General features: G+C 53.9%; 1 protein-coding gene across 1 annotated transcript in view; it reads right to left on the bottom strand.

Annotated features, from left to right (window-relative positions):
* The window catches only part of RET (ret proto-oncogene), a 34944-nt gene extending 15304 nt beyond the window's left edge, over positions 1-19640 (bottom strand). Inside the window, exons 1-15 of the mRNA XM_060096773.1 lie at positions 19625-19640; positions 18872-18955; positions 18431-18674; positions 17793-17901; positions 16946-17016; positions 16749-16825; positions 13929-14192; positions 11587-11874; positions 9168-9409; positions 7876-8071; positions 6334-6533; positions 3986-4244; positions 3113-3238; positions 1282-1392; positions 585-707 (exon numbers count right to left, since the gene is read on the bottom strand). Of these exons, the coding sequence (XP_059952756.1) occupies positions 585-707; positions 1282-1392; positions 3113-3238; positions 3986-4244; positions 6334-6533; positions 7876-8071; positions 9168-9409; positions 11587-11874; positions 13929-14192; positions 16749-16825; positions 16946-17016; positions 17793-17901; positions 18431-18674; positions 18872-18955; positions 19625-19640 (2410 nt within the window). The remainder of the gene's footprint in view (positions 1-584; positions 708-1281; positions 1393-3112; positions 3239-3985; positions 4245-6333; positions 6534-7875; positions 8072-9167; positions 9410-11586; positions 11875-13928; positions 14193-16748; positions 16826-16945; positions 17017-17792; positions 17902-18430; positions 18675-18871; positions 18956-19624) is intronic.
* Positions 19641-26021: the final 6381 nt, after the last annotated feature.

Genomic DNA, 26021 nt, shown 5'->3' with positions numbered 1-26021 from the left:
AAGACATAGACGTAGAGAATGGATTTGAGGACGTGGGGAGGGGGAAGGGTAAGCTGGGAAGAAGTGAGAGAGTGGCATGGACATATATACACTACCAAATGTAAAACAGATAGCTAGTGGGAAGCAGCCACATAGCACAGAGAGATCAGCTCGGTGCTTTGTGACCACCTAGAGGGGTGGGATAGGGAGGGTAGAAGGGAGACGCAAGAGGGAGGGGATATGTGTATATGTGTATATGTATAGCTGATTCACTTTGTTATAAAGCAGAAATTAACACACCATTGTAAAGCAATTATACTCCAATAAAGATGTGAAAAAAAAAAAAAATCCCTGGCTGGGGAACTAAGATCCTGCAAGCTGCATGGCACGCCAAAAAAACCCCAAAAACAACACCAAACTTCAGGCCAGAAGGCAGTCTTAGAGGCCCTGACCCAGCTCCCTGTCTGCACAGATGGGGGAACCAAGACCCGGAGGGAAGGAAAAACGTCTCCTGGGTTTCCGCGCCTTCCCGCAATTTCCTCCCTGGCTCCTTGGGGCTCAGGGAGGTGTAGGGATTCCTGCCCGCGTGGCCCCAGCCAGCTCACCTTGGCTGTCTTCCGGCTCGCAGAAGCACTTCTTCTCCTCCGGGAAGCAGTTGCAGATACCGAAGCCGGCTTTAATCCCCCGGCGCTCCCCAGGCTCGTGCCCACCAATGATGCTGCCGCCCCCTGATGATGGACACAACTCACTCAGCAGCCCACTCAGCCTCGGGGGGACCTGACCAGCCAGACCACCCAGACAGGAGCGTGAGAGGCCCCTCCCCACCTGATGTCACCACTCTCAGGCCCAGGGAGTGCAGTGAGCTCAGAAGTCTGTGTCACCCAGGCAGGAGTCTCAGCACGACAGGCTCCCAAACCAGTCCCCTGGCCACAGCGGGCGAGAGGAGGAACCCACAGGCTGCCCAGGGCCCTTGCTGAGGTCCACACACGGTTACTTTTCAGAAGCAAAGCCCGGGCAGCAGGGGCAGCCTGGAGCCAGCGGAATGGGGGACAGGGCGCTGCATGCCCGTGAGCCGGCCAGGGCAACACTGGAGTGGGTGGGTCAGGCCAGCAGGCGCTAGTCTTGGGGGAGGAGAGCCCTTTGTTCAAATGAAATGTTAGAAAAAGGCTCAGCACACACAACCCAGGAAGTTGGCTGGCCTGGCTGAGTGCAGGTGGGAGTCCAAGCCCCTTCAGCTTGCTACCTACACTCCCTTCCCAGGCCCTGCCCTTGCTCAGGTACACGCGCAGGCTCGGTGCTTACGGAGGCAGTCCTGGGGGCAGATGTTGGCGTCTCTGCTTTCCACGGCGTCACAGTGGCCGTCGGGGCAGGTCTTGATGCTGGGGGAGCAGGTGGAGAAGTTCCTGGTGATCCCTATGGCACACAGCAGGCAGTTACTACCATGAGGGAGCACCCGTCCTGGTCAGACTGCCAGAGCCGGGAGGGCCACACCCCAGGGCCTCCCAGGCCAAGCCTGCACCGCCCCCCACAAGGAGAAGCAAAGCGAGGCCTGAGCCAAGAAAAACCACACGTGGAGCCCATCCCTGGGGAGAGCTTGGGGGTCCGGGGTGTACAGGGCAGCCCAGGCAGTGAGGGCTGGAGGAGCTGGGCAGTCCCAGGGCTGTGCCCGGGCTCACATCAAGGAGGCCAGAAGAGACCAGACAAGGCTGGGACCCTCTCTAGGCTGTACCATGAGCGGGACCCTCACACCGGTGGGCGAGGCTTGGAGCCAGCAGTAGGCTAAGCCCAAGGCTGTGCAGGCCCCTCCTGCTTGGCGCCACGCTCCCTGGGCTGGGATCTCCCAGGTAGAGCTTCTCTGAAGATCATTTTGGATATTTTGAATTTTTTTTAAGGTTTGTGTTTTTATGAACTAAAGCCAACTATGAATGATGTGCACAGTGTAACCTACCTTATACTCATCCACCTTTTGGTTGTTTAGTAATACCTACCTTATACTCATCCACCTTTTGAATCTTTGAAAAGGGTCTGTGAACTATGTGTCTAAAAGCAGTGGGTGAGGGCTTCCCTGGTGGCGCAGTGGTTAAGAATCCGCCTGCCAGTGCAGGGGACATGGGTTCGAGCCCTGGTCCGGGAAGATCCCACATACCGCAGAACAACTAAGCCCGTGCGCCATAACTACTGAGCCTGCGCTCTAGAGCCCACGAGTCACAACTACTGAGCCCACGTGCCACAACTACTGATGCCTGTGCACCTAGAGCCCGTGCTCTGCAACAAGAGAAGCCACTGCAGTGAGAAGTCTGCATACCACAACGAAGAGTAGCCCCTGCTCACCACAACTAGAGAAAAGCCCGTGAGCAGCAACGAAGACCCAATGCAGCCAAAAATAAATAAATAAAATAAAATAAATTTATAAGAAATAAAAAAAAATAAAAGCAGTGGGTGAATGGGGGAAGGTTAGGGGGAGGGATAGTTAGGGAGTTTGGGATTGACGTGTACAATCTGCTATATTTTAAATGGATAACCAACAAGGACCTACTGTAGAGCACAGGGAACTCTGCTCAATATTACATACAACCTAATCGGGAAAAGAATTTGGAAAAGAATAGATACGTGTATGTGTATAACTGACTCACTATGCTGTGCACCTGAAACTAACACAACATTGTTAATCGACTATGCTCTAATATAAAATAAAAAGTTAAAAAAAAATAAAAGCATTGGGTGAATATATTCACAAATGTACATGTAATTTATGTGTATATGGGTGGAGAAATGGAGACACGGATGCCAATTCACATCTAGTTTAGGGACAAATATATGTACAGAAATTTAGAATAAAATAAAAAGAAGCACATCCCAACTTTGGCCCAGACCCTCTCAAGCCCAGAGCGAGTCCAGCCTCAGGCACCTGTGATCCCACGGTGATAAACAGCCCCAATGTCCTCATGCCACCCTGCACTCATGTCCACCCTCTCCTGGCATCAGGAGTCGCAGCAGGGGACAAGGCGCTGGGGGAGAGACTCAGAGTGGGCAGGGGTGGAGGGCATCGCAGAGGCTGGCAGGGCCCACACAGACGCCCTTTCCACTCAGCCGTCATCACCCTCCCGAACACCCGGCTCTGCACAGGGCCTACCTTTGCCGTCTCCCTGTCTCCACTCGCACCTGCCCGTCAGAGAGCCCAGACCGCCGCATTCCTCACACTCGGGCCGCCTCTTGCTGACCGCGCAGGACAGGGGGCAGCCTGGCTCCTCTGCCACATCTGGGGGTGGCAGAAAGCAAGTCACAGGGGGCCAGCCTGGGCCCTGTGTCCAGCCGCTAGCACCCATGGGTGAGGGCAGCATTGGCTGAGCTGTCGCCACGGGTTGAGCCCAGAGGGGAGGTAGTAACTAAGCACCGGGGCGCAGGGCAGTGAGGGGGCTGCTGAGGAAGGGGTGGTACCACAGTCACACAGCGGGGATAGCTACTGGGCTGAGATAAGTATGGAGGGAGGGTGTGAGGTGGCCAGACTCGGCCAGTGACACACAGGACACCCAGTTAAACCTGACCTTCAGATAACGGTGAATACCTGCTTTGTGTAAATACGTCCCTAATATCACGGTGACACGCTTGGAAGTTTGTCTTCTAAGAGACACCGCAAAAGTTGCAGTAGACGTACTTACACCAAAAAAATTGCTTGTTGTTTACCTGAAATTCACATTTAACCTGGGTCCTCTATTGTATCTGGCAGCCCTAAAGCAAGTGCACAGGTAGGACGCGTTGACAGAGGTGACGGGCAGCAGTGACCGTCCACAATGCTGTCACTCTGGGCTAAACTGTTTCACACTTTCCCCCGTCATCCTTCCAGCTTGGCTGTGCAGCGTGCACCGTTTTCTCATCTTACAGGGAAGAAGGCTCAGGGAAGCCACCAGGTAGTGAGGGGGAGCAGGACCGGGGCCCTTCTGTGGGAGAAGCCCGAGGCTCTACTACGCCCGTCCATCCCGACCCTCGCCGCAGCCCTGGCACTCACATGTCCCCTCCAGTGTGACGAGCAGTGGGGCCTGGGCTTGCTGGCGGGTTGGCCGTTCGACGGCCACTACCGTGTACTGGAGTTGGGCACACTCGGGCCGCTGCAGGGCCTCCGTGTCATTCACGAACAGGGTCCCCGTGGTGTCCTCGGCCGAGGTGACCATCCCCAGGGCGCTGCAGTTGGCGCTGGAGAGCTGCAGCTTGTACTGCACGTGGATGCCACTGAACTCCTGGCAGTTTTCCACACAGACTTTCCCAATCTAGGCATGGGACACAGGGAATCCTTAGCTGGGTGGCTGGACCACCTGTGATGGTGGCTGGAGGGGCTCCCTGGCAGCCTGAGTCCCAGGTCAGTTTCCTACTCAGCCCAGGACGGTAGCTCCCCATGTCCCCATCCTGCATGCCCCCGGAACCTGCAGACCACCCGCCTGCCTGGTCCTGCCCTGTCCAGACCATGGAACCACCATCCATACCTGCCCCTCAGAGCCGGAGGTGAAAGAACACGGGGCACTGGGGTTTGGTTTTGGGGCTGGCCCTCCAGGGAGGTGCTGCCGGCTTGCCCAGCTCATCCCTCACTTGCTCACTCATTCAGGCACAAAGGCAGCCTGTATGCCTCCTACACACCTCCCTCTCTTCTGGCCAGGCCAATTTTGCTCTGGGGATCACCAGTTCCCACCTGGGGAGGTACACGCCCAAGCTAGGTCACTCGCCTGGTTAGTCAGAGCACGACACCCAGGCCACGATTCATGCAGCATCGTTGTCTGTCCCACACGGGACCCAGGGGGCCTTCCTGAGACTTGGGATGGAACTCCTGGGAGAGAAGAGGTGCTTCTCCCAGGGATGCTAGGCGGGCAGCTGTGGTCACTGGGGCCTGGAGCTGGTCAGTTGAACTCTCCTTTTTACCCCCTCAGCCACTTGAGTTACCGTAAGGGTTGCGGTGGCTTGAGATCAGAAGCTCTGACTAGTCAAGGCTGAGGGCTGGGGGCCTGGTGGGGGGAGCGGGGATAGGGTCCTGCCTGCAGCCACGCACCATGCCCTTGCTCAGCCCGACTCAGGCCCAGGGCAGGGCCAGGCTCCTCCAAGCCCATGCTTGATGCCACAACAAAAATACCTGCTGGGCTCCGAGCACTTCCCTGTACAAACCGGGCTCACTTCCACTCTCTCCAGTGACCCTCAACATTGCCCAAGGTCATCATCCTCAATTTACAATCATAAAAACTGGGGAGCCGGTGAGAGACCATAGTGAGTCTGAGGCTGGACTGGGACCCGGGTCCCTGTGCCCTCCTGAGTCTGCTGGAGCACAGGTGACCCACCTCCAGCAACGCCTACTCCCGCTCAACCCCGCAGACACCCCTCAGGCCCCTCTGCTTTGTCACCTCCCACCACCCTTGACCCCTGCCTCTAGGAAAGGCCCGAGGTTGGGTGGCAGGTTGGGGAGCCTGGATGTGTCCAAGGGTGGGGTTCTTCGTTTGCTGGCCCCAGGTGGCTGCCAAGAGGTAAGGGAACCAACCACAGAAACTGGCAAAACCACAGGAAAATAGAAGATGGCCCTAAACGGGACGTTCTAAAGAGGATGTGGCCACCGCTGCCCCACTAGGAGAATGCAGTACGTTAAGTCATGTGCTTGCTGTAACCACAAGTGAACTTTAAAAAGTGTTTAAGAGAAACATTCTCGGAAGAACTGCACCAAAACGTTACACACTGGCTAATGTGAGAAAAAGAGATCACTCCTGTCTATCCCTTATCTCCTTTGACGAATACTTATAACTTTAATTTTTTTCCACTTCTAATCGTTATTTTCCAATGACAAATGCAAAATAAGCTCTAGTAAACATACTCGCAGATTAGTGGAAAGTAGAAGCGCTCCCTGTCTTTCCCTGCAGAGGGCGCCAACTTTCACTGCTGCCTGCATTTGCACACTTGCAAATTCCCAGCAATGAGGACTTTGTTTTGAACCTAGGGAGCCACCTGAGACCAACACTTACGCAAACCACTTTTTCACTTAATTCACCAGGAACGTCTTTCCAAGTCTGCATGCATAGATTTACCTGGCGCTGCTCTTTCATGAGTACAAAAGGTTTTAAAGATGCCAAGGAAGGAGACGGCAAAGAAGAGGGGCCCACAAAGCCCACGAGCCCTGCTCATGACCGTCCCAGTCTTCCATGGCCCCAGCCTTCCTGGCCCCGTGCCTGCAGCTCCCTGGGGCCACTCCGTGTACTACTTAGCTCAGGGAAGGGGTGTCACCCACCCCCCAGCCCTGCTTGAAATCTGCTCAACAGAGCACCCCACCCTGGGGGTCTCCTGCCCCTCCACACCCCTCCCCAGGCAGGCAGCAGGCTGGGGGCTCACCTGGGCGAAGCGGCGGGCCCGCCTGCTCGCAGCAAAGGAGTAGGTGCTGGGCAGACGCAGGCTAACAGGCAGCACGGTCACGTTGAAGTGGAGGAGGACGACGCCCTCCCCCGGGCCCTGGAAGTCCGAGTCGTTGACCAGCACGGCCAGCTGCATGGCCCGGCTCTCGGAGATGGGGAGGCTCCGGTTGAGAACCAGCCCTGCGGGGGGTGGGGGAGGGGGTGTGTCTGTGTGGACGGCACACGGTGATGATGGGCGGGGGCCCTGCGGGTTGGGACCACTGTCCCACGCCGCTGCACGCCTCCTCCCCGCACACATGTGGAAACAGGCACCTCCTCCCACTCGGACACAGATAACAGACCTGGCGGGACGCATTAAGGTAGAACTACTATTTAAAAGTAGTGAGTCGCTGTGCTGAGCTGGGAGCCCAGAAGACCCTTCTCAGCTTGGAGGTAACCTTGGGGATGTGTGTGTGTGTGTGTGTATGTGTGTGTGTGTGTGTGTGTGTGATGTGAGTGCGGGGTAGGCCACACAAGGTAAAGAACCACCACCACCTAGGCAGGCCCTGGGAAGACTGTGCTAGTCCCTGAGAACCCTCAACAGCAGCAGCCTCCTGTGGACCCTTGGATTCCACAGGCCTCCAGCACCCGGGAGCCTCCACGCTCCTGAGCACCTGCCGTGTGCCAAGGCTAAGGTTTTAGTTTAGTGGAGACAGAACGGGGGAGGGGGAGCTCTGGTGCACATGGCACCCGAGTGAGTATGCAGGGGCGAGGATGACGTTTTCCCTCACACAGGACAGAAGGCTTCAGAGACCTGGTGGGGGAGGGGAGGATGAGAAACAAATAGGATCAGGCCAGCCAGAAAGGGGTAAAGACACCAGTGATCCTGGGTTCCCCAGAAGCAGACCCCCAAACAAGGACCCAAGTGCAAGTGGGGTATTTGAAAGGTGATCCCAGAAAACACGGGCAGGAGGGCAGGGGAGGGAGGCAGGGAAGCTTGAGGATGAGTATGCCCCGTTCTGCAGGTGAGCACTGCGGGCCCCTGGAGCTCAGCCCTGAGGGTGGGCGCATTCCAGGAGCCAGACAGGACAGTCATCGGGGAACCCTCTGACTCTAAGACACTGAGCTGCTATTGTATGGATACATCAGCCCCTTGTGAGTAGAGACTTGCTGGTGGGGGGAGGGGGCAATAACCCCTGGGCACTTGGGCACCTGGGAGGTGGCAAAGCAGGTGCCAGGGGCCAGAGGGAGGCCTCGGTGATGACATACGTGTTGCAGTGAGTCCTGGCGTGGCCAGCACGGGGTGTCCTGACAGCGTCGGCCTCAGGACAGTTCATGGAGAGGACAGCCTGCAAACACCCACCAAGGTGGACCAGGCAAGCCCAGCAGAGACAAAGGCTGGGAGGAGGAGTGGAAGGGGCGGCTGCCTGGTGCTCAGAGGGCCAGGACAGGCGTCTGTGTGTGCTGGGTGCTGCCCCGTCCAAGGAGAGTGGGCCGCCAGTTCCCCAGGGGGCCCAGCCAGGCCACATGTGGCCTCTCTTACTGTAGTCGTGCACGGTTGCCCGCACAGAGCTGCCGTTGGCCTGGGCCAAGGTCTCGTTGGGCGAGTGCTCTAGTCGGAAGGTCTGGAGGGCCCAGGCATCCCCGGAGAGCAGCGTGCTTGTGTACCGTCTCAGGAGCTCCCCGGATGCCGGCACCACATCTGCATCGAAGACGCGTAGTGTGGCCACAACAGTGCCCTGCAGAGAACAGGGGGTGCCAGTTAGGGCCCTTAAAGCCAGAGACCGTGGAAAGGCACGTGCCCCACGAGTGGACCAGGTGTGTGCAGTCAGAGCTGGCTCTAGGGACAGACTGACCTGGGTTCAAGTTCCCTGGGGCCCCTAGTCAGCCTGTCCTGGTCACCCTTCCTGGGCCACTGCAGCTCACCTGTGCAGCAGGTGTGACAGGCATCTACAGATGCCCCATAAGGATGGATGAGAGCACATGCCCTGGTGCTCTGCTGAAGACCTCATCTAGGTCCCCATAGAGCACGGCAAGCACTCCTACTCTTCTCTGAGGAAACCAGGCCCCACAAGGCGGAGGAGTTAGCTCAGTGTCATAGAGTGACAGATGGCAGACCTGGGATCCAAGCCCAGGTATCCACCAGAATGCTCTCCTCCAAGTCTCTTCTGTACACCAGGCTGGAGAGAGTCACGAGGAAGGTTCTGAGCAAAGTCACAGGGCATCTCTGCTCTCACTGCTAACCAGGCTCCCCAGTGTCACCACCAGGGGGTCCTGCCAGGCTCATGAGACATTCCCCTGTGTCATGTGCTCTCCTCTCACCGGCTCATCCGCCAAACCTGCTCTTGGGGTGCCCAGAGAAGCAGGCAGTGACAACATACTACGCTCCCACCCTTCCATTGCTCCTGCGGCCTGCCAGCTGCAGGACAGTCCGAGGCCCAGCAGGTGGCAGCCACGCTCCACCTGCGTGGACCAGAAAAGGGTGGGGCTGGGATTGGGCGCAGGGAAATCCCTGCCGATGTGAGCCCTGGGGCCCCACCCGCGGCGTCAGACACAGACTGGGCACTCAGGTCCCCCGGCCTCCCAAGGCAGTGGTCAGCTGGGTGCCGGTGGGGCTGGCCTCCTCTCTCCTCCTCAGCTGTCCTGGACACCGACAGAAAACCCCGACACACAGACTGATGGACAAATGAAAGACGAATAGTTAGATGGATGGTCAGCCACATGTCTGGATGGCTAGACGAACCGCTGAACAGACCGAGGAATAAATGGCAGATGGAGGAATCCAGACACGGAACAGAGAGACACCAGACAAGCACCAGACAAACGGACAGGCACCTCCTTCCGCTTGAACTCCACCACGGCGCTGGCGGTGTCGACGCCCCCGAGGAAGCTGGGCGCAGAGTCGTCTTCGTCGTAAACGGTCACGGGGAAGGGCACCATCACCTCCTCCTCTCGCGCACCGACGCGCACCGTGCACAAAGCCACCAGCTCATACTTCTCCCGCTTCTCGCGGTCCAGGGCCCAGCGCGTGCTCACCTCCAGGCTGTCCACAGCGCAGCGGAAGGGCAGACTCTCACCTGCGCACCAAGCAGACCAGGAACCCCAGGCTGAACCCCGGGCTGGGGAAAGGGTGAGCTGCCTTCCGTGGCACGGGCGGGGGCCCTGTGGATGGAGCCGGGGTGCATGCTGGCCCCGGGCCCTGGCCCCTCCTCGGCTCCACAGTGGGGCACGGTGCTCCAAGCACAGTTTGCAGTGAAGACTGTGCCCTGAGCTTCACTGTGGCTGCAGCCTGCACTGGTGCTGACGGGGAACAGAGGGACCAGGAGGCCTACATCAGGTCTTCATCCTGATCACCTGGGAGGGCTAGGCATACCCCTTCACACACCTTGCCTCTGCTGTGGGGAGGGCTGGCACCAGCTCAGCCCAGAGATTCAGCTCCCAGCATTTGCTGGTTTCTGAAAAAAAAAATTTAGGAATTTTTTTTTTTTAATTATGGAAGTGGTATGTGCTTATTTTAGAGAATGTGAGAAATAAAGCTATTCCACCACTTGGAAACAAACATGGTGGACATTTGGTGTGATTTTATATTAACACACAAATATTTCTGACTGCCTGGTTTGAATCGCTGTCCTATACACCTTCTGGCTGTGTGGCCCAAGGCTGGTGGTTCTGTCTCTCTGTGCCTCAGTTTCCTCACCAGAAGAGGAGATGATGAAGGCAAAAGTGTCTGTTCCCTGCCAGACACTGCTGTACGTTCAGTGACTCACGTGTCTTTCCACAACCCAGTGAGGGAGGACCGGTAACAACAATACACTCTTCAAGCCAAGCCTGTCCTGGAATTCATCCTCCAGAAATGACCCAAAAAAGGGAAAAGGCTGAAGGCTTGAAGGTCAACACTGACCACCCCACAGCCAAGCACGGGAGGGCTGTCAACTCCACTCAGTGGGAAATCACATCAGAGCCACACATTACATGTGAATTACACATGTGGGAAATGCTTATCATGCAAACATGTCCCTCTGTTGTTTACGGTTACAAAAAACCCTTTTTTTGGCGAAAAAGGCAGCACGCTAAATCATACACTTTGCCGGCAATTCTGCACAAAGACTTCTATCCCTGCTGCAGGATAAATGAAAAGATGCTGGGAGAGTGTGAGTGACTGCTTTCCTTACGCTACTGAGATTTTCTTCAACATTATTACCGTGTGTATGCCATCAACCTGGTGTGAATCCAGGTTCTACTTACTAATAAGTCCAGCTTGTAAGTGTCCCTTTTGAGTCCCAGTTCCTTGCCTTTAAATGGTTTAATGGCACCTCAGCTGCCTTCTCTCATCTCCACTGGGATCCAATTCCCTTCCCCTCCCCACATCCGTGCTCTTGGCCTCCCCAGGGCAATCTTGTGGCAGGACCATCTTGTGGCAAGGTCCACTGTCCTTGCAGCTGCTCAGGTGGAATCCTGGAACCATGTTTGGTCCCTTCTTTCTTTCAACACCCCGCACCCAACTCACCAGGATATCCTGCAGGATCCTTCTTGTTGCCCAAAGGTTTCCACCCTCACCCCAGACCTCCTCCTCTCTCAAGGATTTCTCCTGCCTCCTAATTTGTTTCTCTGCTTCCCCCTAAACCACCCACCCCCAATCATTTCTAACACAGCAGCCAGACTAAGCTCTTAAAGGTAAGGTATGTCCTGTCAATGACCCCCTCTCCCAAACACCTTCCATGGCTCCCCAGTCCCTTGGCAGGAAGCCTGCCGCCTACTTGGAACTGCTCTGCCCTCAGCAGCCTCCACCCTGCCCTGCGGTTCACTGCACTCCAGCTACATGGGGCTCCCACCTTGGTGCTCTTGAAGGGGCTCACTCTGCTTGCCTGGCACCCCCCCTTTGCTCCAGTGTCCCCTTTTCCCAGCAATCTGATTTGAGACAGTGGTCTCCACCACTCCACACCCTCTCAGCTTTACATCCCACCTAGTCCCTTCAGAGGCCACCCAATTTCCTTAGCACGTGTGTGGTCTCCATCTCCCATGGGATGGAAGCTCCAGGCAGGTGGGATTTTGGCCTGATGTGTTCACTCTCTCATCCTTCGTCCCCAGAACAGTGCCTGGCCCATGGCAGGCGTACATGAGATACTCGTGGACTTCTGAATGAACGGATGATGGGGTGGTGCAGAGTAAACTCGACGGCCTGTGTAGAGGGACCGCAGCGCCGTGCCTGGCACTCAGCGGGCACCGAGGAAGGCTCCACGCGGTGGGCACTCACCTCCCAGAAGCCTGTAGGCCGCGCTGACGTTGGGGCAGAGGAACTGCACAGGCAGCAGGCGGAATTGGTGGAAGGTGCCGGGAGGCCTGTTCTCCCTAATGCGGAAGGACAGGCCCGTCTCGGGGAAGCAGAGGTCCCGGGGTTTGAGGGCACCGCAAGCCGGGAAGGAGGCGTTGATGATGGAGAAGTACACTCGGGCACAACCCGGCCACTGGCACTCGCCCTCACGAAGGGACGTGGGTGATAGGAAGACCTGGAGGTAGATGGTGAGCAGCGGGAAGCCACCGTCTGCAGAGAGAGAAGTCATCAGGCCCGCCGGGGTGTCAGCCACACCTGCCCAGCGGTGGGGAACGGAACAGGGAGGGGGCAGGAGCTCGGGTCTGGGGCAAAGCCCAGTCCTCACCAGGGTCCACACAGGGCTCCTCTGGGCTTTCTGGCCCAGCCGCCACCTCCTGGGGGTTGCCTCACCGGCCCACCTCTCTTGTTTTTTAGGTCTCAGCTCAAATACCCTTCCTCAGGAAGGTGCCCTGAACCCCGGGTCTAACACCAAGTGGAGAGCTTCCCCAGGGAGCGCTCTTGCCCTGCCCCTTTCCCCAAGGCAGTTCTTTTTTCTTTTTTTGATTTTTAAAAACACTTTCATTTATTCTATTCTAGTCTATTCTATTCTATTTTTCTATCTCTGGCTACGCCGCCTCCGGGATCTCAGTTCCCCGACCAGGGATTGAACCTGGGCCCTCGGGAGTGAAAGCACAGAGCCCTAAGCACTGGACTGCCAGGGAATCCATGTCCCCACCCCAGCCCCCCAGGCAGTTTCACTGTCTTCGGAGACACAGACTTCCCCAGCACCTAGACAGGGTATTTCTGGCAAGTTCCAGCATGGAGGCACCACAGCAGCTCCCCCTCCAACTGGTCTGGACCTCAGCTGGGGTCGGGGGCTCTTCCCGGGCCCTCTATCTCAGCCCTGCGGAAGTGGCTGCCCCTCACATCTGCTCCTCCCGCATTCATTCGTTCTCTGTGCTTCTTACTAGCCTGTCCTCCATTGCTCCAATCTCCTGCTGTGGTTAATAATTCTCTATACAAACTTTCCCTGTTCAAATTACTGATTTCTCTCCTGACTGGACCCGACAGGTACCCGAGGTCACTCTCCAATCACGAACAGAACAGGCCTCCTACAAAACTCAGATCCTCAGCAGATTCCACTCTGGCCTCCACCCCAGTGGTCCTGGTTCTTCAAGTTCCCCACTGGGGGCTCGAGATGCAGACGGCGGCAACTAAGTGTGTGCGGAGCCAAGACCTATGTCAGGTGCTACCTCCTCCAGGAGCCGCCTGGGGTGCCCTGACGGGGGGCAGCTTTACTTGGGGACCCTGGCTTCACTTGGCAGATGGGTGCGGCCACTCTGCCCCTGCTGGGCGGTGCCACCCACTCCGTGTTCCCAGGCATGCCGCCTGTCTCTCAGCGCACACGGGGGCTCAGGGCTGGTGTGAGGGTCCAGGGAGGCCATGTCTACAGTGGAGGGGCTCAGAGGGGGGCACTACTGGGTGTGTGATCACCATTTGGTGCCACGAGGCACAACTCTGCTCCACGACCCCTGCTCCCCACAAGTCTCAGGGTCCCACGTGGCCTACACTCCAGCTGAGACCTCTGCTCTGAGGAGTTGGTCAGGCCTTCCTCCCTGCTCCACTTCCATCTCTGGCACCAGGCCCAAGTCCCTGCCAGGTGTCAAGGGCAGCTTGCTGCTGACTTCCCTGGTGGTGCAGTCGCAGTGGTTAAGACTCTGTGCTCCCAAAGCAGGGGGCCTGGGTTTGCTCCCTGGTCAGGGAGCTAGATCCCACATGCATGCTGCAACTAAGAGTTTGCATCCCACAACTAAGGAGCCCGCCTGCTACAACTAAGGAGCCGGTGAGCCGCAACTAAGGAGAACTGCGAGCCACCCTTTCCGTGGGAACTGCTGTTTCTCCAGCAGGTTGCAGACCATTTGCTAAAGCGAGATCTTGGGATTTTTCTCCTCTTAACTCCTCTCTCACAACCCCAAATCCCTGTTAACCCAACTGGAAAAGGCATCTGGCTCCTGCACGGACAGAGCACCCAAAGCCTTCACGTGGGTTCTCCAAAATCCAAACAGCCTCCGAAGGCCTAAGGGTCATCAGTGGTCCCCAAGCTCACCCTGGCTCCCTCACTGGCTGCGCACAGAGGCAGGCCAGCCTCATCTCACTCTCTCCACTCTCACACAGCAGGAGCCACAGGGGAAGCCACCCTCGGTGTGATGTGTGCTGTGTGAGGCTAAGGCGAGGGTCGGGGGTGGGGGCAATGAGGTGCGTAGGGGTCAGGGCTGCTCCCTTACTGCGGATGCTGAGCTTCTCCCAGGAGCTGTGGTCCAGGCTCCGGTTAAGGTAGAGAAGCCCCGTGTCCTCCTGGATACGGACCCAGTCGTTCTCGTGCAGCCGTGTGCGGTAGGCGCCGTAGAGGTGCTGGCCCAGGCGGAAGCTGGGCACCTCCTCGGGGAAGTCTTGCAGGGCGTGGACGTAGAGCAGGGGCATGCCAGCTGGCTGGTCCACGTACAGCCTCTCCCAGTAAGCATCCCTTGAGAAGTAGAGTCCCAGTGGGGCTGCAGGAAGCAGGGAAGCACATGAGGGAGGGATGATGACGGTGACGACGGAACCCAGAGCAGGCCTCCTAGGCAGACCAGTGTTCCCCAGTGGCTTTATTTCACATTTTTAAAAATTGGAGTATAGTTGCTTTACAATGTTGCATTAGTTGCTGCTGTACAGCAAAGTGAATCAGCTATATGTATACATATATCCCCTCCTTTTTGAATTCCCTTCCCATTTAGGTCACCACAGAGCACTGAGTAGAGTTCCCTGAGCTATAGCATAGGTTCTCATTAGTTATCTATTTTATACATAGTATGCAAAGTGTGTATATGTCAATCCCAATCTCCCAACTCATCCCATCATCCCCCATTTTACATTTTAATAATAGATTCTTTGTGGACCAGAAAAGAAAATTTCACTAATTTGAAATTCTGATCTTAGTAGGTCTTTCTCATCTGTAGTCCTAAGTACATCAACACACAATTATCTATATAGCTAAACACTAGCCGAGGGACCTCCCTGGTGGCGCAGTGGTTAAGACTCTGTGCTCCCAAAGCAGGGGGCCCGGGTTTGCTCCCTGGTCAGGGAACTAGATCCCACATGCATGCTGCAACTAAGAGTTCGCATCCCACAACTAAGGAGCCCACCTGCTGCAACTAAGGAGCTGGTGAGCCGCAACTAAGGAGAACTGCGAGCCACAAATAAGGAGCCTGGAAGCTGCAACTAAGACCCAGTGCAACTAAATAAGTAACAAACAAACTAACTAACTAACTAAACATTAAATAAAAAACACTAGCTGAAAGTACACCACTTTAAAACAGAAAAAGGAGGAAGTGAGGCAGCTTTAAAACCGTTGCAAAATCGTTCTCGATTACCCAAGTTTAATAAGCAGGTGAACCACTCAGCTGGGAGTTCACCCAGGCTTCTGAGCAAATCACCTGGAGCCAGAGTTTTCAAGTGTACAAGACGCTGCCAGACAAGCAGGGCAGGCAGGAGTCACCGAAGATGAACAGAGCACTAATAAATCTTTAGCTAAAGTCAATCACACTCCTACCACATGACCCAGAAATTCCACTCCACTCATCCAAGAGAAATGGAAACGTATGTCCATCAAATGACTTATTCACAAATGCTGGGGTTATTCACAGAGCCAAGAACTGGAAAGAGTCCAGATGTGCTCCAGCGGGTGAACAGATAAGCAAACGGTGGTCCATCAGGGCCACTGATAGACATGACAGTCTGGACGGATCTCACAGACATCCTGCCAAGTAGAAGGAGCAGCATGAGAGAATCACATGGCACGGTTCCAGACTGATTTTAAGCGACAGATATCAGACTGGCTACCTGTTGGTGGCGGGGGAGGCAACAGACCAGGAAGGGCAGGAGGCATGTTCTGGGGAACATAAAGGCTTTGTATCCCGATACGGGCGTGGCTCACACAGGCACATCCACTGGTTAACAGTGTACAGCCAAGATTTATGCACTTCAACCTATGTAGATTCTGCCGAAATTGATCGCCAAGGGACTGTGGGTAGAGCTGTAAATGCCACGAGGAAGGCAGATGCTGACCATGGCTGAGCTGGGTGAGCTCACAGGAGCCCTCATCCTACTAACTCTGCTGACTTTGTATATGTTCAGCATTTTTCATCACAAGAAGTTTTAAAAAATATTAAGAATTTTTAAAAAGGTGGATAAATGGGCAAGCAATGCTTTAAAAACCTGCAAATGCTTAAAAACCTACTCTATGAAGCACAAAAAAGTACCAATGCACAAAGCAAACATGAGAAACACTGTACTTTTGTGTAACCGTTTTCTCCTTTCAATCAGTTTGTTTCCACCTACATCCCGCTTCCCTTGCAGCCTTGGGGGTGAGTGGCCGGTCCAGTCCGCACAAGCAGAGGAACCCTGGGTCTGCCTGGGCCCTTGAGGACTCCCTTGGGTGTGGGAAACAATCAAGTGCCAGGTGAAGTCAGGTGAAGAGAACAGGCAAGACCTTTTGGATCCCAAAGAGGTAAAACAGTAAGAAAACTAGAAGGCTGCTTGCACTGTGGAAGGTTTCCCAAGGATGACCTCAAAGGCAGCCAGGCTGGGAATGCCAACTTGGAGGGAAGTGTGCATTCGGTCCTGCCAGCCCAGTGCCCAGTGTGGGTGCTGCCCTGCCAGACAGGCCTGGACCACAGAGCAAGGGTGAGAGGGAGAGAGCAGGAGAGAGACAGAGGGAGAGAGAGGGAAGGAGCGGAAAGAGAAAGGGGATCAGGTGAAAGGGGGAGAGGAAGGGGGCGGGGGAAAGAGAGCGATGCTCTGGCTAGAGCCAAAGGCCTGGCCCTGCACACCCCACACTAAAGACAGAGATGGAGGGAAGGGGGCTGCACGCCTAGCGCTGACCTACTAGACCTTCAGAAATCTGCTCCGTAGGAGCACTGTCCCTGCAGTGGGACCCAGAGTTACTGGGCCTCTGCAGGTGCGGTACAGGGAAGGGCAGGCTAGACCTCCAGGACCCAGTCCAGTGCCTTGAGAGAGGCTCTGTGCGGCGGCCTTCCTGCCCTGCAGTCTCTTGGGGGAGGACCCACCCCAGAGCATCACACTGCCTGCCATCCAAGGGGGAGGTCGCTCAAGGAGCCGCAGGAAGAAGTCACACTGGGGAACTCTGGGGAGGGAGAGCTGAGACACTGCTTCCCCCACTCTGGGGTCTCGTTGGCAGAGACCACCGGCAGGAGCTGCCCACACGTGGCTGAATGCCACCCTCCTGTCCCCACACCCTCCCTACTGGCCCAAGAAGACACAGGCTGCCCCGCAGATGCACTCAGGGCTGACTTCTTTGGGATTTAGTAGCTGATGCTGACAGACAGGCAGGCAGCTCAGAGGGCTGTGTCAGCCCCAAACGGCCACAAGACTGGACTCTTCCCTGATCCTGTTAAAGGGCAGCCAATGGCACCGGCTTGGAGCAGGCCTTTTGCCAGCTGGGCCGAGTGATGGGCCACGGCTGACAGGTCCTCCCACACAGCTAGGATTCACTCCACAGGCTCGAGCTTCCCGGGAGCAGCTCATAGTTTGGGGCCCCAAAGAGGATCCTACAACACTGCTCACCACTGCTCTTTTTTTCCTTTTTTCTTCATTTGAAAATATCTTCTTCCAATTTATGACTTACATATTGATTTTTTTTTTAACATCTTCATCACTGCTCTTGAGACAAAGGCAGGAGTACTTCCTGTGCTGTCTCTTCACCCAACAGGAGAGGACAGTCACCCAACGGGAGGGGAGGGACAGCCGCAGAGCGGTCCCTGATGGGGCTCGTCCCTGGCTAGGAGCGTGCCGGAGCCCCACCGCGCCGCCTGGCAGAGTAACCCCGGGTCTGTGCTCCTCACAGAAATCAGATGGGCTCCCAGCCTATGGCAGCACCCTGCCCAGGAAGGCCGAGTCTGGGAAGGAAGGCTCGGAAGGGGGATCAGAACCAGGCACAGCTCTGCTGCCCCAAGACAAGGGCCTGAATCACGAGCAGCAACCAGGCTTCCTTTCCCTCCAACCAACAGTCCACGAAGGCTGCAAGTCAGAGGGTCTAGTGGGAGCTCTGGGGTGGGGGGTGGCCGGGCAGGGGGAAGGACGTTGTTGCTCACTGCCCCGTGGACAGGAGAAGGAAAGGTCTCCCGTCCCTCTACCGCCGCCTTCTCCAGAGGACCTGGCCCGCCGCCTCGCGGCGGTGTGGTGTGCAGTGAGCACAGCCGGCTGGACCGACAAAGCACAAGGCCAAGCCCCCCCCACCCCGACACCGACCCTCTATTTTCTTCGCAATCCCAGACAGGGGTGCAAACGGGACCACTGCTTTGCAAACAGACACTGAGGCGGGAACCAAAGAAAGCTGTCTGCCCGCTCAAGGGCACACACACAGCCAGCCAGAGAACTGGGATTCAGACGGCAGTCTCTCCAGCAGCACACCCCTCTCCGGCCTGCTCAACCCCACTTCACAGCGGGCCGGGCCCTGCCGCCACCGTGCCCGCTGCCCCGCTGAGCCCTGCGTGGTGACCGCAAGTCAGCAACACCAGCCTGCAGTGGAAGGCGGTCCCCGAGGACTCATCTTCTCTTGGGAAGCTTGCATTCCTGGCCACAAAGAGGATGAGAGACTGTAATTCCCAGTGGTTGACAGGGTGGTGGCCTGGCGGCAGCCCAGGCTCATGACACCACGCTGGGTGGGAAGGGGGCTCAGCCAGGGCCAGGGCCACCGGCGTCCTCCTCACCCTGGCAGAAAGGCGCGCACCGACTGCTAGTGATCTGGGATGCTGCCAGCGGGTCCCGTCTCACAGAGCTGCAGGCAACTCTGCCGGTGGGGAGCCCAGGGTGGCTGTTGGTCCACAGGACAGCATACCGCCAAGGGCAGCCTGTGTCTGCCAGCCTGCTAGGCCACCAGCTCTCCGTGGTCTGCCAGACCCCTCCGTGGAGAGGTGAGGTCTGCGTTCTGGCCCCCGGAGTACCAGCGAGAGTACGCTGTGCGACGACTGAGCCTACAGGAGAGGAACACAGCTTCTGCCGGCTCATCCTCTGGGGACACACACACACACACACACACACACACACACACACACACCACGCCCCCCAACCCGTCCCCGGTCAGCTGTGCAAGAACCAGCTGCCCTTGGAGCCACCAGCGGGGGGTCCTTACACATGGGTCTTCTGTGGCGGGGGGAGAGGCCTGCCCCACCTGCCAGGTAGGGAGGAACAGATCCAGAACGGGGCTCCTCCTCCGGGGCCCCCTGGAGTGCATGCGCTTTCAGTGGTCCGGGGTCTGGGAGGTAGGAGGGGGCCGAGCTCCCAGGAGCCCCTACCTCTAAGCTGGTCCAGTCCCCACCATACAGACCACATGTGCAGGAGAGAATGGGCCTTGCCCGCTCTCATCTCACAGAGCCAGGCCCTACGGGATCTGTGTGGGGCTCAGTCTGTTGCTGCCTAAAGGGATTTGTGGGCTGGGCAATGCTTGTGAGCAGAAACAGACTTAAATGCACTTAAAATGCCTCCCAGGTGGTCCCTGCTCAGGGCATGGCTGCCTTAATGTTCCTCCTTGTCACAAACACTTTTAGATGGAAAAACACATGCTCCGAGGTGGGGAATGAGGACGTGGGTGCAGGGCTGGCCTCAAGGGGGTGTAGCCTGGGGAGACCACAGGGCCCCGTTTTGGGTTTAAGGCTCTGCTGTCACTGTCCTGAAATCCTTCAAAATTCTAGAACAAGGGGCCCACATCTTCATTCCACACTGGGCCCCACAAATGATGCGGCCAATCCTGGTGGGTGAATGAGGAGAGCCTGGGACGGGCCGTCGCGGGTGTCCAGTTTCGTGGGGCTGTGCAGCCTCTGGGGAGTGGTGGCCTCCTCTGGACCTCGTTTTCTTCAACTGTGAACAAGAGAAGGGCAGGCTGGGGAGAGGAGGAGCAGCCGGAGCAGGTGCAGACAGGCCTCACCTTTGCCCAGGTACATATCGCACAAAGCTCTCACTTCGGATTCACAATCACCATGCGCAAATCCCTTCACTGCCCCATTTCACAGGTAAGAACACTGAGGCTGGGAGGTGAGCAGCTTTCCTGAGGTCAAACAGCTGGAGATTCTGCATCTCAGGGTTTGGTACAATGGCTAACAAAGTGGTGGTGGAAGTCAGGATCAGGGCAGACGCTGGTCCCGCTGGGAAGTCCAGGGCCCTGCCAGCTGACCACCCCTCCCTGCCGGCATTGTTTTGCCAGGAAGGGCTTCCCGGCCTGTGAGCTCAGACCCGCCTCTGGTGAGAGCCTCCCGTGGAACTTCGGGCAGGTCAACACAGCAGGGCTTGCAAGGCCTGTCCCACCCATGCCTTCCATCCCTGAATGTCACCGGGTGACAGAATTCTCCCCCCACACAGTTTCACGTTTCTGCCTGGACAGGCATGGTCAGCATCACCTCGAGGCTCTGGTTCCTCAGGCTGCCCCGGCACCACAGCAAGGGGTGAGGAGCTGGGTTTTGCTCACACAGGAGGGGCGGGTCCCGCACTGCTGAGAGACCCCAAGAACCTTCACGGCGTGTGTGTGTGTGTGTGTGTGCGTGTGTGTGTGTGTGTATGCCCGGGCATGCAGGAGGTGGCAGAGGTGCATGGGTCCAAGACCCCATCTGCTCCCGCCCTGCCCCACCCCTGCAGGGAGAAGATGTGGAACTAAGGTTCAGTGGGGGTGAGGTGCTGCTCTGCTCTGAGCAGGGCCTCCTTCAACATCTTTACAAGTAGAGCGACCCGGGCACTGACGGTCTCATTCGGTGCGTGCAGTCACCAGCCTTCTTCTACCCCGGAAACGCAGCTTTCAATGTTCCATACCTGGTTGGGATGTGTCATTTACTTGTATTGGACACATCCCAACCAGGTACAAACACGATATTTGTTTTTCTCTTTCTGAGTTACTTCACTCTGTATGACAGTCTCTGGATGCATCCACATCTCTACAAATGACCCAATTTCGTGTCATTTAATTGTATTTGGATGCAGACAGAACCAGGCCCAAGTCCCCACCTCACTCTCGTTCATTTAACTCTCCACAAGCTCAGACGTGCGTGCACACTCACACAGGCACTCTTACCCACACTGGTCACAGGGGCATACGTTCTCAGACACGCATGGGATGCTCTGAGCACCCTCCTTTGCGGTGGAGGACACCACAGGTGGACAAGAGTTTCTGGTTGTCATCCCTTGCTTCTGTGGCACAGGGTGTGGGGACATCCTCTGGGCTCAGTCACATGCCAGATGTACACTGCCCCTCGGTACCAGAGCAGCCCATGCCCTTACCCCGCGATCACCTTCCCACAGCTTCCCAGACCAGACGCCTCTGTACGCCTGCTGAGAGCCTCAATTCCCCTGTGCCTGGAGGGTCGCCTCCTGCTAGCCTGCACAACCTAGCCAACTTCTCCACGTGCAGTGGGCTGTGACCCCAGCCTGGGGAGGGGGCCCCTTCCCTGGGTATCTGCCCTTAGCCTGAGGGTGGCCCACAGAGCTCTCCTACACTCACCACTGCTGACCAACTCTTATGTTAACCTCTCCTGGTTCCTTTGCTGTGTGGGTACTGTCTCCTGACTGGACGTAGACTGATACACACACATCTCCCTCTTACATATACACTTATCTCACACGCACGTGGTTACACACTCTCACTGCTGCACACTCAACCCCCCTTCCCCATTCTCTCGTTCAGTTAGTGAGTCACACTGAGCCTGCCCAGCCCTGACCGTAGGCTCACCTCATCAGCTCTCCTGATCAGCTCTGGCCATCAGGGGCCACACACAGCTCCCCTGAGGTTCCCTCGACCTCCTCACCACCCTCAGTGGAGGATGTGCTGCCATCTGACCATGCCAGGCCAGAGCCAGGCAGTCACTTCCTAACCGGGTGCTCTTGGCTAATCAGAGTGAGTCACACTCACCGTGGTCATGGACACACCCAGGGCCCCAGACAACTAGAAATGGCCTAGGACTACACCTTGAAAGCCAGAATTTGGGGCTCTCAAGAAAGAAAAAACATTGTGAGATGGTATGATCTGAGAACCGTGTGGGGTTACAGAAGCGCCTGAATCTGTGTGCAAGGCAGGCCCTTCCTTCAGAATCCACTCACCGGGCAGCCCCGCTCCTGCCCTTGATGAGCGCCATATCATGCAGATGACAGCTTTATTATGGCCAGCAGAACCTCCTTAACAGACGGTTTCCTAATGCCATCATCTTCACTGGGAATGGGAACCAGATCTCGTGGACTCCTCCCCGGGGGTGGCCCCTCCCCCTGCGGGCCAGCTGTCCCCGTGGGGGGTCCCTCCAGCCCCAAGGCCCAGACAAGGGTGCTTGGCACCATCACCCTCTCCTCGCCCACCTCATGCCCCTCCTCCCATATCCCATTCACGTTTTCTCTTTATTCCAGTTCAATATTTGATATGTACAGAGTATATTTTGCAAAACATTTATGCCGAAAGTATATTCTGTGACAAACATCCATGAACCCATGGCTGACGTAACTGGACACTTGGCAACACTGCTGCCCCTCCCACGCCCTCACCTTCCACCTCATCCACTCACAGCAAACGTGAATCTGTGTCTGTGTTTTTCTTATCCCCCTCCATTTTTTTTTTTTTTTTTTTTTGCAGTACGCGGGCCTCTCACTGTTGTGGCCTCTCCCGCTGTGGAGCACAGGCTCCGGACACGCAGGCTCAGCGGCCATGGCTCACGGGCCCAGCCGCTCCGCGGCATGTGGGATCTTCCCGGACCAGGGCACGAACCCGTATCCCCTGCATCGGCAGGTGGACTCTCAACCACTGCGCCACCAGGGAAGTCCGCCACCTCCATTTAAAAACACTTTTACCTCATTCTTTTTTTGTTGTTGAATTTTTGAATTTTATTTTATTTATTTATTTATACAGCAGGTTCTTATTAGTTATCCATTTTACATGTATTACATGTATTAGTCTATATACGTCAATCCCAATCACCCAATTCATCACACCCCAGCCACTTTCCCGCCTTGGTGTCCACATATTTGTTCTCTACATCTGTGTCTCTATTTCTGCCCTGCAAACTGGTTCATCTGTACCATTTTTCTAGGTTCCACATATATGCATTAATATACGATATTTGTTTTTTCTTTCTGACTTACTTCACTCTGTATGATAGTCTCTAGATGCATCCACATCTCTACAAATGACCCAATTTCGTACCTTTTAATGGATGAGTAATATTCCATTGCATATATGTGCCTCATCTTCTTTATGCATTCATCTGTCGATGGGCATTTAGGTTGCTTCCATGACCTGGCTATTGTAAATAGTGCTGCAATGAACACTGGGGTACATGTGTCTTTTTTTTTTTTTTTTGCCTTGCTCTCTTTTTTTTTAAACATCTTTATTGGAGTATAATTGCTTTACAATGGTGTGTTAGTTTCTGTTTTATAACAAAGTGAATCAGTTACACATATACATATTTTCCCATATCTCTTCCCTCTTGCGGTTTTCTCTGGGTATATGCCCAGTAGTGAGATTGCTGGGTCGTATGGTAATTCTATTTTTAGTTTTTTAAGGAACCTGCATACTGTTCTCCATAGTGGCTGTATCAGTTTACATTCCCACCAACAGTGCAAGAGGGTTCCCTTTTCTCCACACCCTCTCCAGCATTTGTTGTTTGCAGATTTTCTGATGATGCCCATTCTAACTGGTGTGAGGTGACACCTCACTGTAGTTTTGATTTGCATTCTCTAATAATTAGTGATGTTGAGCAGCTTTTCATATGCTTCTTGGCCATCTGTATGTCTTCTTTGGAGGAATGTCTATTTAGGTCTTTTGCCCATTTCTGGATTTGGATTGCCTGTTTGTTTTTTTAATATTGAGCTGCATGAGCTGTTTATATATTTTGGAGATTAATCCTTTGTCCGTTGATTCATTTGCAAATACTTTCTCCCATTCTGAGGGTTGTCTTTTCGTGTTATTTGTAGTTTCCTTTGCTTTGGAAAAACTTTTAAGTTTCATTAGATCCCACTTATTTTTGTTTTTATTTCCATTTCTCTAGGAGGTGGATCAAAAAGATCTTGCTGTGATTTATGTCCAAGAGTGTTCTTCCTATGTTTTCCTCTAAGAGTTTTATAGGGTCCGGTCTTACATTTAGGTCTCTAATCCATTTTGAGTTTATTTTTGTGTATGGTGTTAGGGAGTGTTCTGATTTCATTCTTTTACATGTAGCTGTCCAGTTTTCCCAGCACCACTTATTGAAGAGACTGTCTTTTCTCCATTGTATATCCTTGTCTCCTCTGTCATAGATTAGTTGACCACAGGTGCGTGGGTTTGTCTCTGGGCTTTCTATCCTGCTCCGTTAATCTATATTTCTGTTTTTCTGCCAGTACCATATTGTCTTGATTAGCTTTGTAGTATAGTCTGAAGTCAGGGAGTCTGATTCTTCCAGCTCTGTTTCTTTCCCTCAAGACTGCTTTGGCTATTCAGGGTCTTTTGTGTTTCCATAAAAATTTTAAGATTTTTTGTTCTACTTCTGTAAAAAAAATGCCATTCATAGTTTGATAGGGATTGCATTGATTCTGTAGATTGCTTTGGGTAGTACAGTCATTTTCACAATATTGATTCTTCCAATCCAAGAACATTGTATATCTCTCTCCATCGTTTGTGTTATCTTTAATTTCTCTCATCAGTGTCTTATACTTTTCTGAATACAGGTCTTTTGTCTCCCTAGGTAGGTTTATTCCTAGGTATTTTATTCTTTTTGTTGCAATGGTAAATGGGAGTGTTTCCTTAATTTCTCTTTCAGATTTTTCATCATTAGTGTATAGGAATGCAAGAGATTTCTGTGCATTAATTTTGTATCCTGCAACTTTACCAAATTCATTGATCAGCTCTAGTAGTTTTCTGGTGGTATCTCTAGGATTCTCTATGTATAGTATCACGTCATCTGCAAACAGTGACAGTTTTACTTCTTCTTTTCCGATTTGGATTCCTTTCATTTCTTTTTCTTCTCTGACTGCCGTGGCTAGGACTTCCAAAACTATGTTGAATAACAGTGGCAAGAGTGGGTATCCTTGTCTTGTTCCTGATCTTAGAGGAAATGGTTTCAGTTCTTCATCATTGAGAATGATGTTTGCTGTGGGTTTGTCGTATATGGCCTTTATTATGTTGAGGTAGGTTTCCTCTATGCCCACCTTCTGGAGAGTTTTTGTCATAAATGGGTGTTGAATTTTGTCAAAAGCTTTCTCTGCGTCTATTGAGATGATCATATGTTTTTTTTTTGTTTTGTTTTTTGTTTGTTTTTTTTTTGCAGTACGTGGGCCTCTCACTGCTGCGGCCTCTCCCGTTGCAGAGCACAGGCCCCGGGATCATATGGTTTTTATTCTTCAATTTGTTAATATGGTGTATCACATTGATTGATTTGTGTATATTGAAGAATCCTTGCATCCCTGGGATAAATCCCACTTGATCATGGCATATGATCCTTTTAATGTGTTGTTGGATTCTGTCTGCTAGTATTTTGTTGAGGATTTTTGCATCTATATTCATCAGTGATATTGGTCTGTAATTTTCTTTTTTTGTAGTATCTTTTTCTGGTTTTGGTATCAGGGTGATGGTGGCCTCACAGAATGAGTTTGGGAGTGTTCCTTCCTCTGCAATTTTTTGGAAGAGTTTGAGAAGGATGGGTGTTAGCTCTTCTCTAAATGTTTGATAGAATTCACCTGTGAAGCCATCTGGTCCTGGATTTTTGTTTGTTGGAAGGTTTTTAATCACAGTTTCAATTTCATTGCTTTTGATTGGTCTGTTAATATTTTCTATTTCTTCCTGGTTCAGCCTTGGATGGCCTTTCTAAGAATTTGTCCATTTCTTCCAGGTTGTCCATTTTACTGGCATAGAGTTGCTTGCAGTAGTCTCTTAGGATGCTTTGTATTTCTGTGGTGTTTGTTTTAACTTACCCTTTTTTATTTCTAATTTTATTGATTTGAGTCCTCTCCCTCTTTTTCCTGATGAGTCTGGCTAATGGTTTATCAATGTTCTTTGTCTTCTCAAAGAACCAGCTTTTAGTTTTATTGATCTTTGCTATTGTTTTCTTTGTTTCTGTTTCATTTGTTTCTGCTCTGATCTTTACGATTTCTTTCCTTCAACTAACTTTGGGTTTTCTTTGTTCTTCTTTCTCTAGTTCCTTTAGGTATAAGGTTAGACTGAGATTTTTCTTGTTTCTTGAGGTAGGCTTGTATAGCTATAAACTTCCCTGTTAGAACTGCTTTTGCTGCATCCCATAGGCTTTGGACCCTCGTGTTTTCGTTGTCTCTAGGTATTTTTTGATCTCCTCTTTGATTTCTTCAGTTATCTCTTGGTTATTTAGTAA

The sequence above is a fragment of the Mesoplodon densirostris genome, chromosome 1 (genome assembly GCF_025265405.1).
Source record: "Mesoplodon densirostris isolate mMesDen1 chromosome 1, mMesDen1 primary haplotype, whole genome shotgun sequence".
Classification (NCBI taxonomy): domain Eukaryota; kingdom Metazoa; phylum Chordata; class Mammalia; order Artiodactyla; family Ziphiidae; genus Mesoplodon; species Mesoplodon densirostris.
This window is presented reverse-complemented; position numbering and strand designations above follow the sequence as displayed.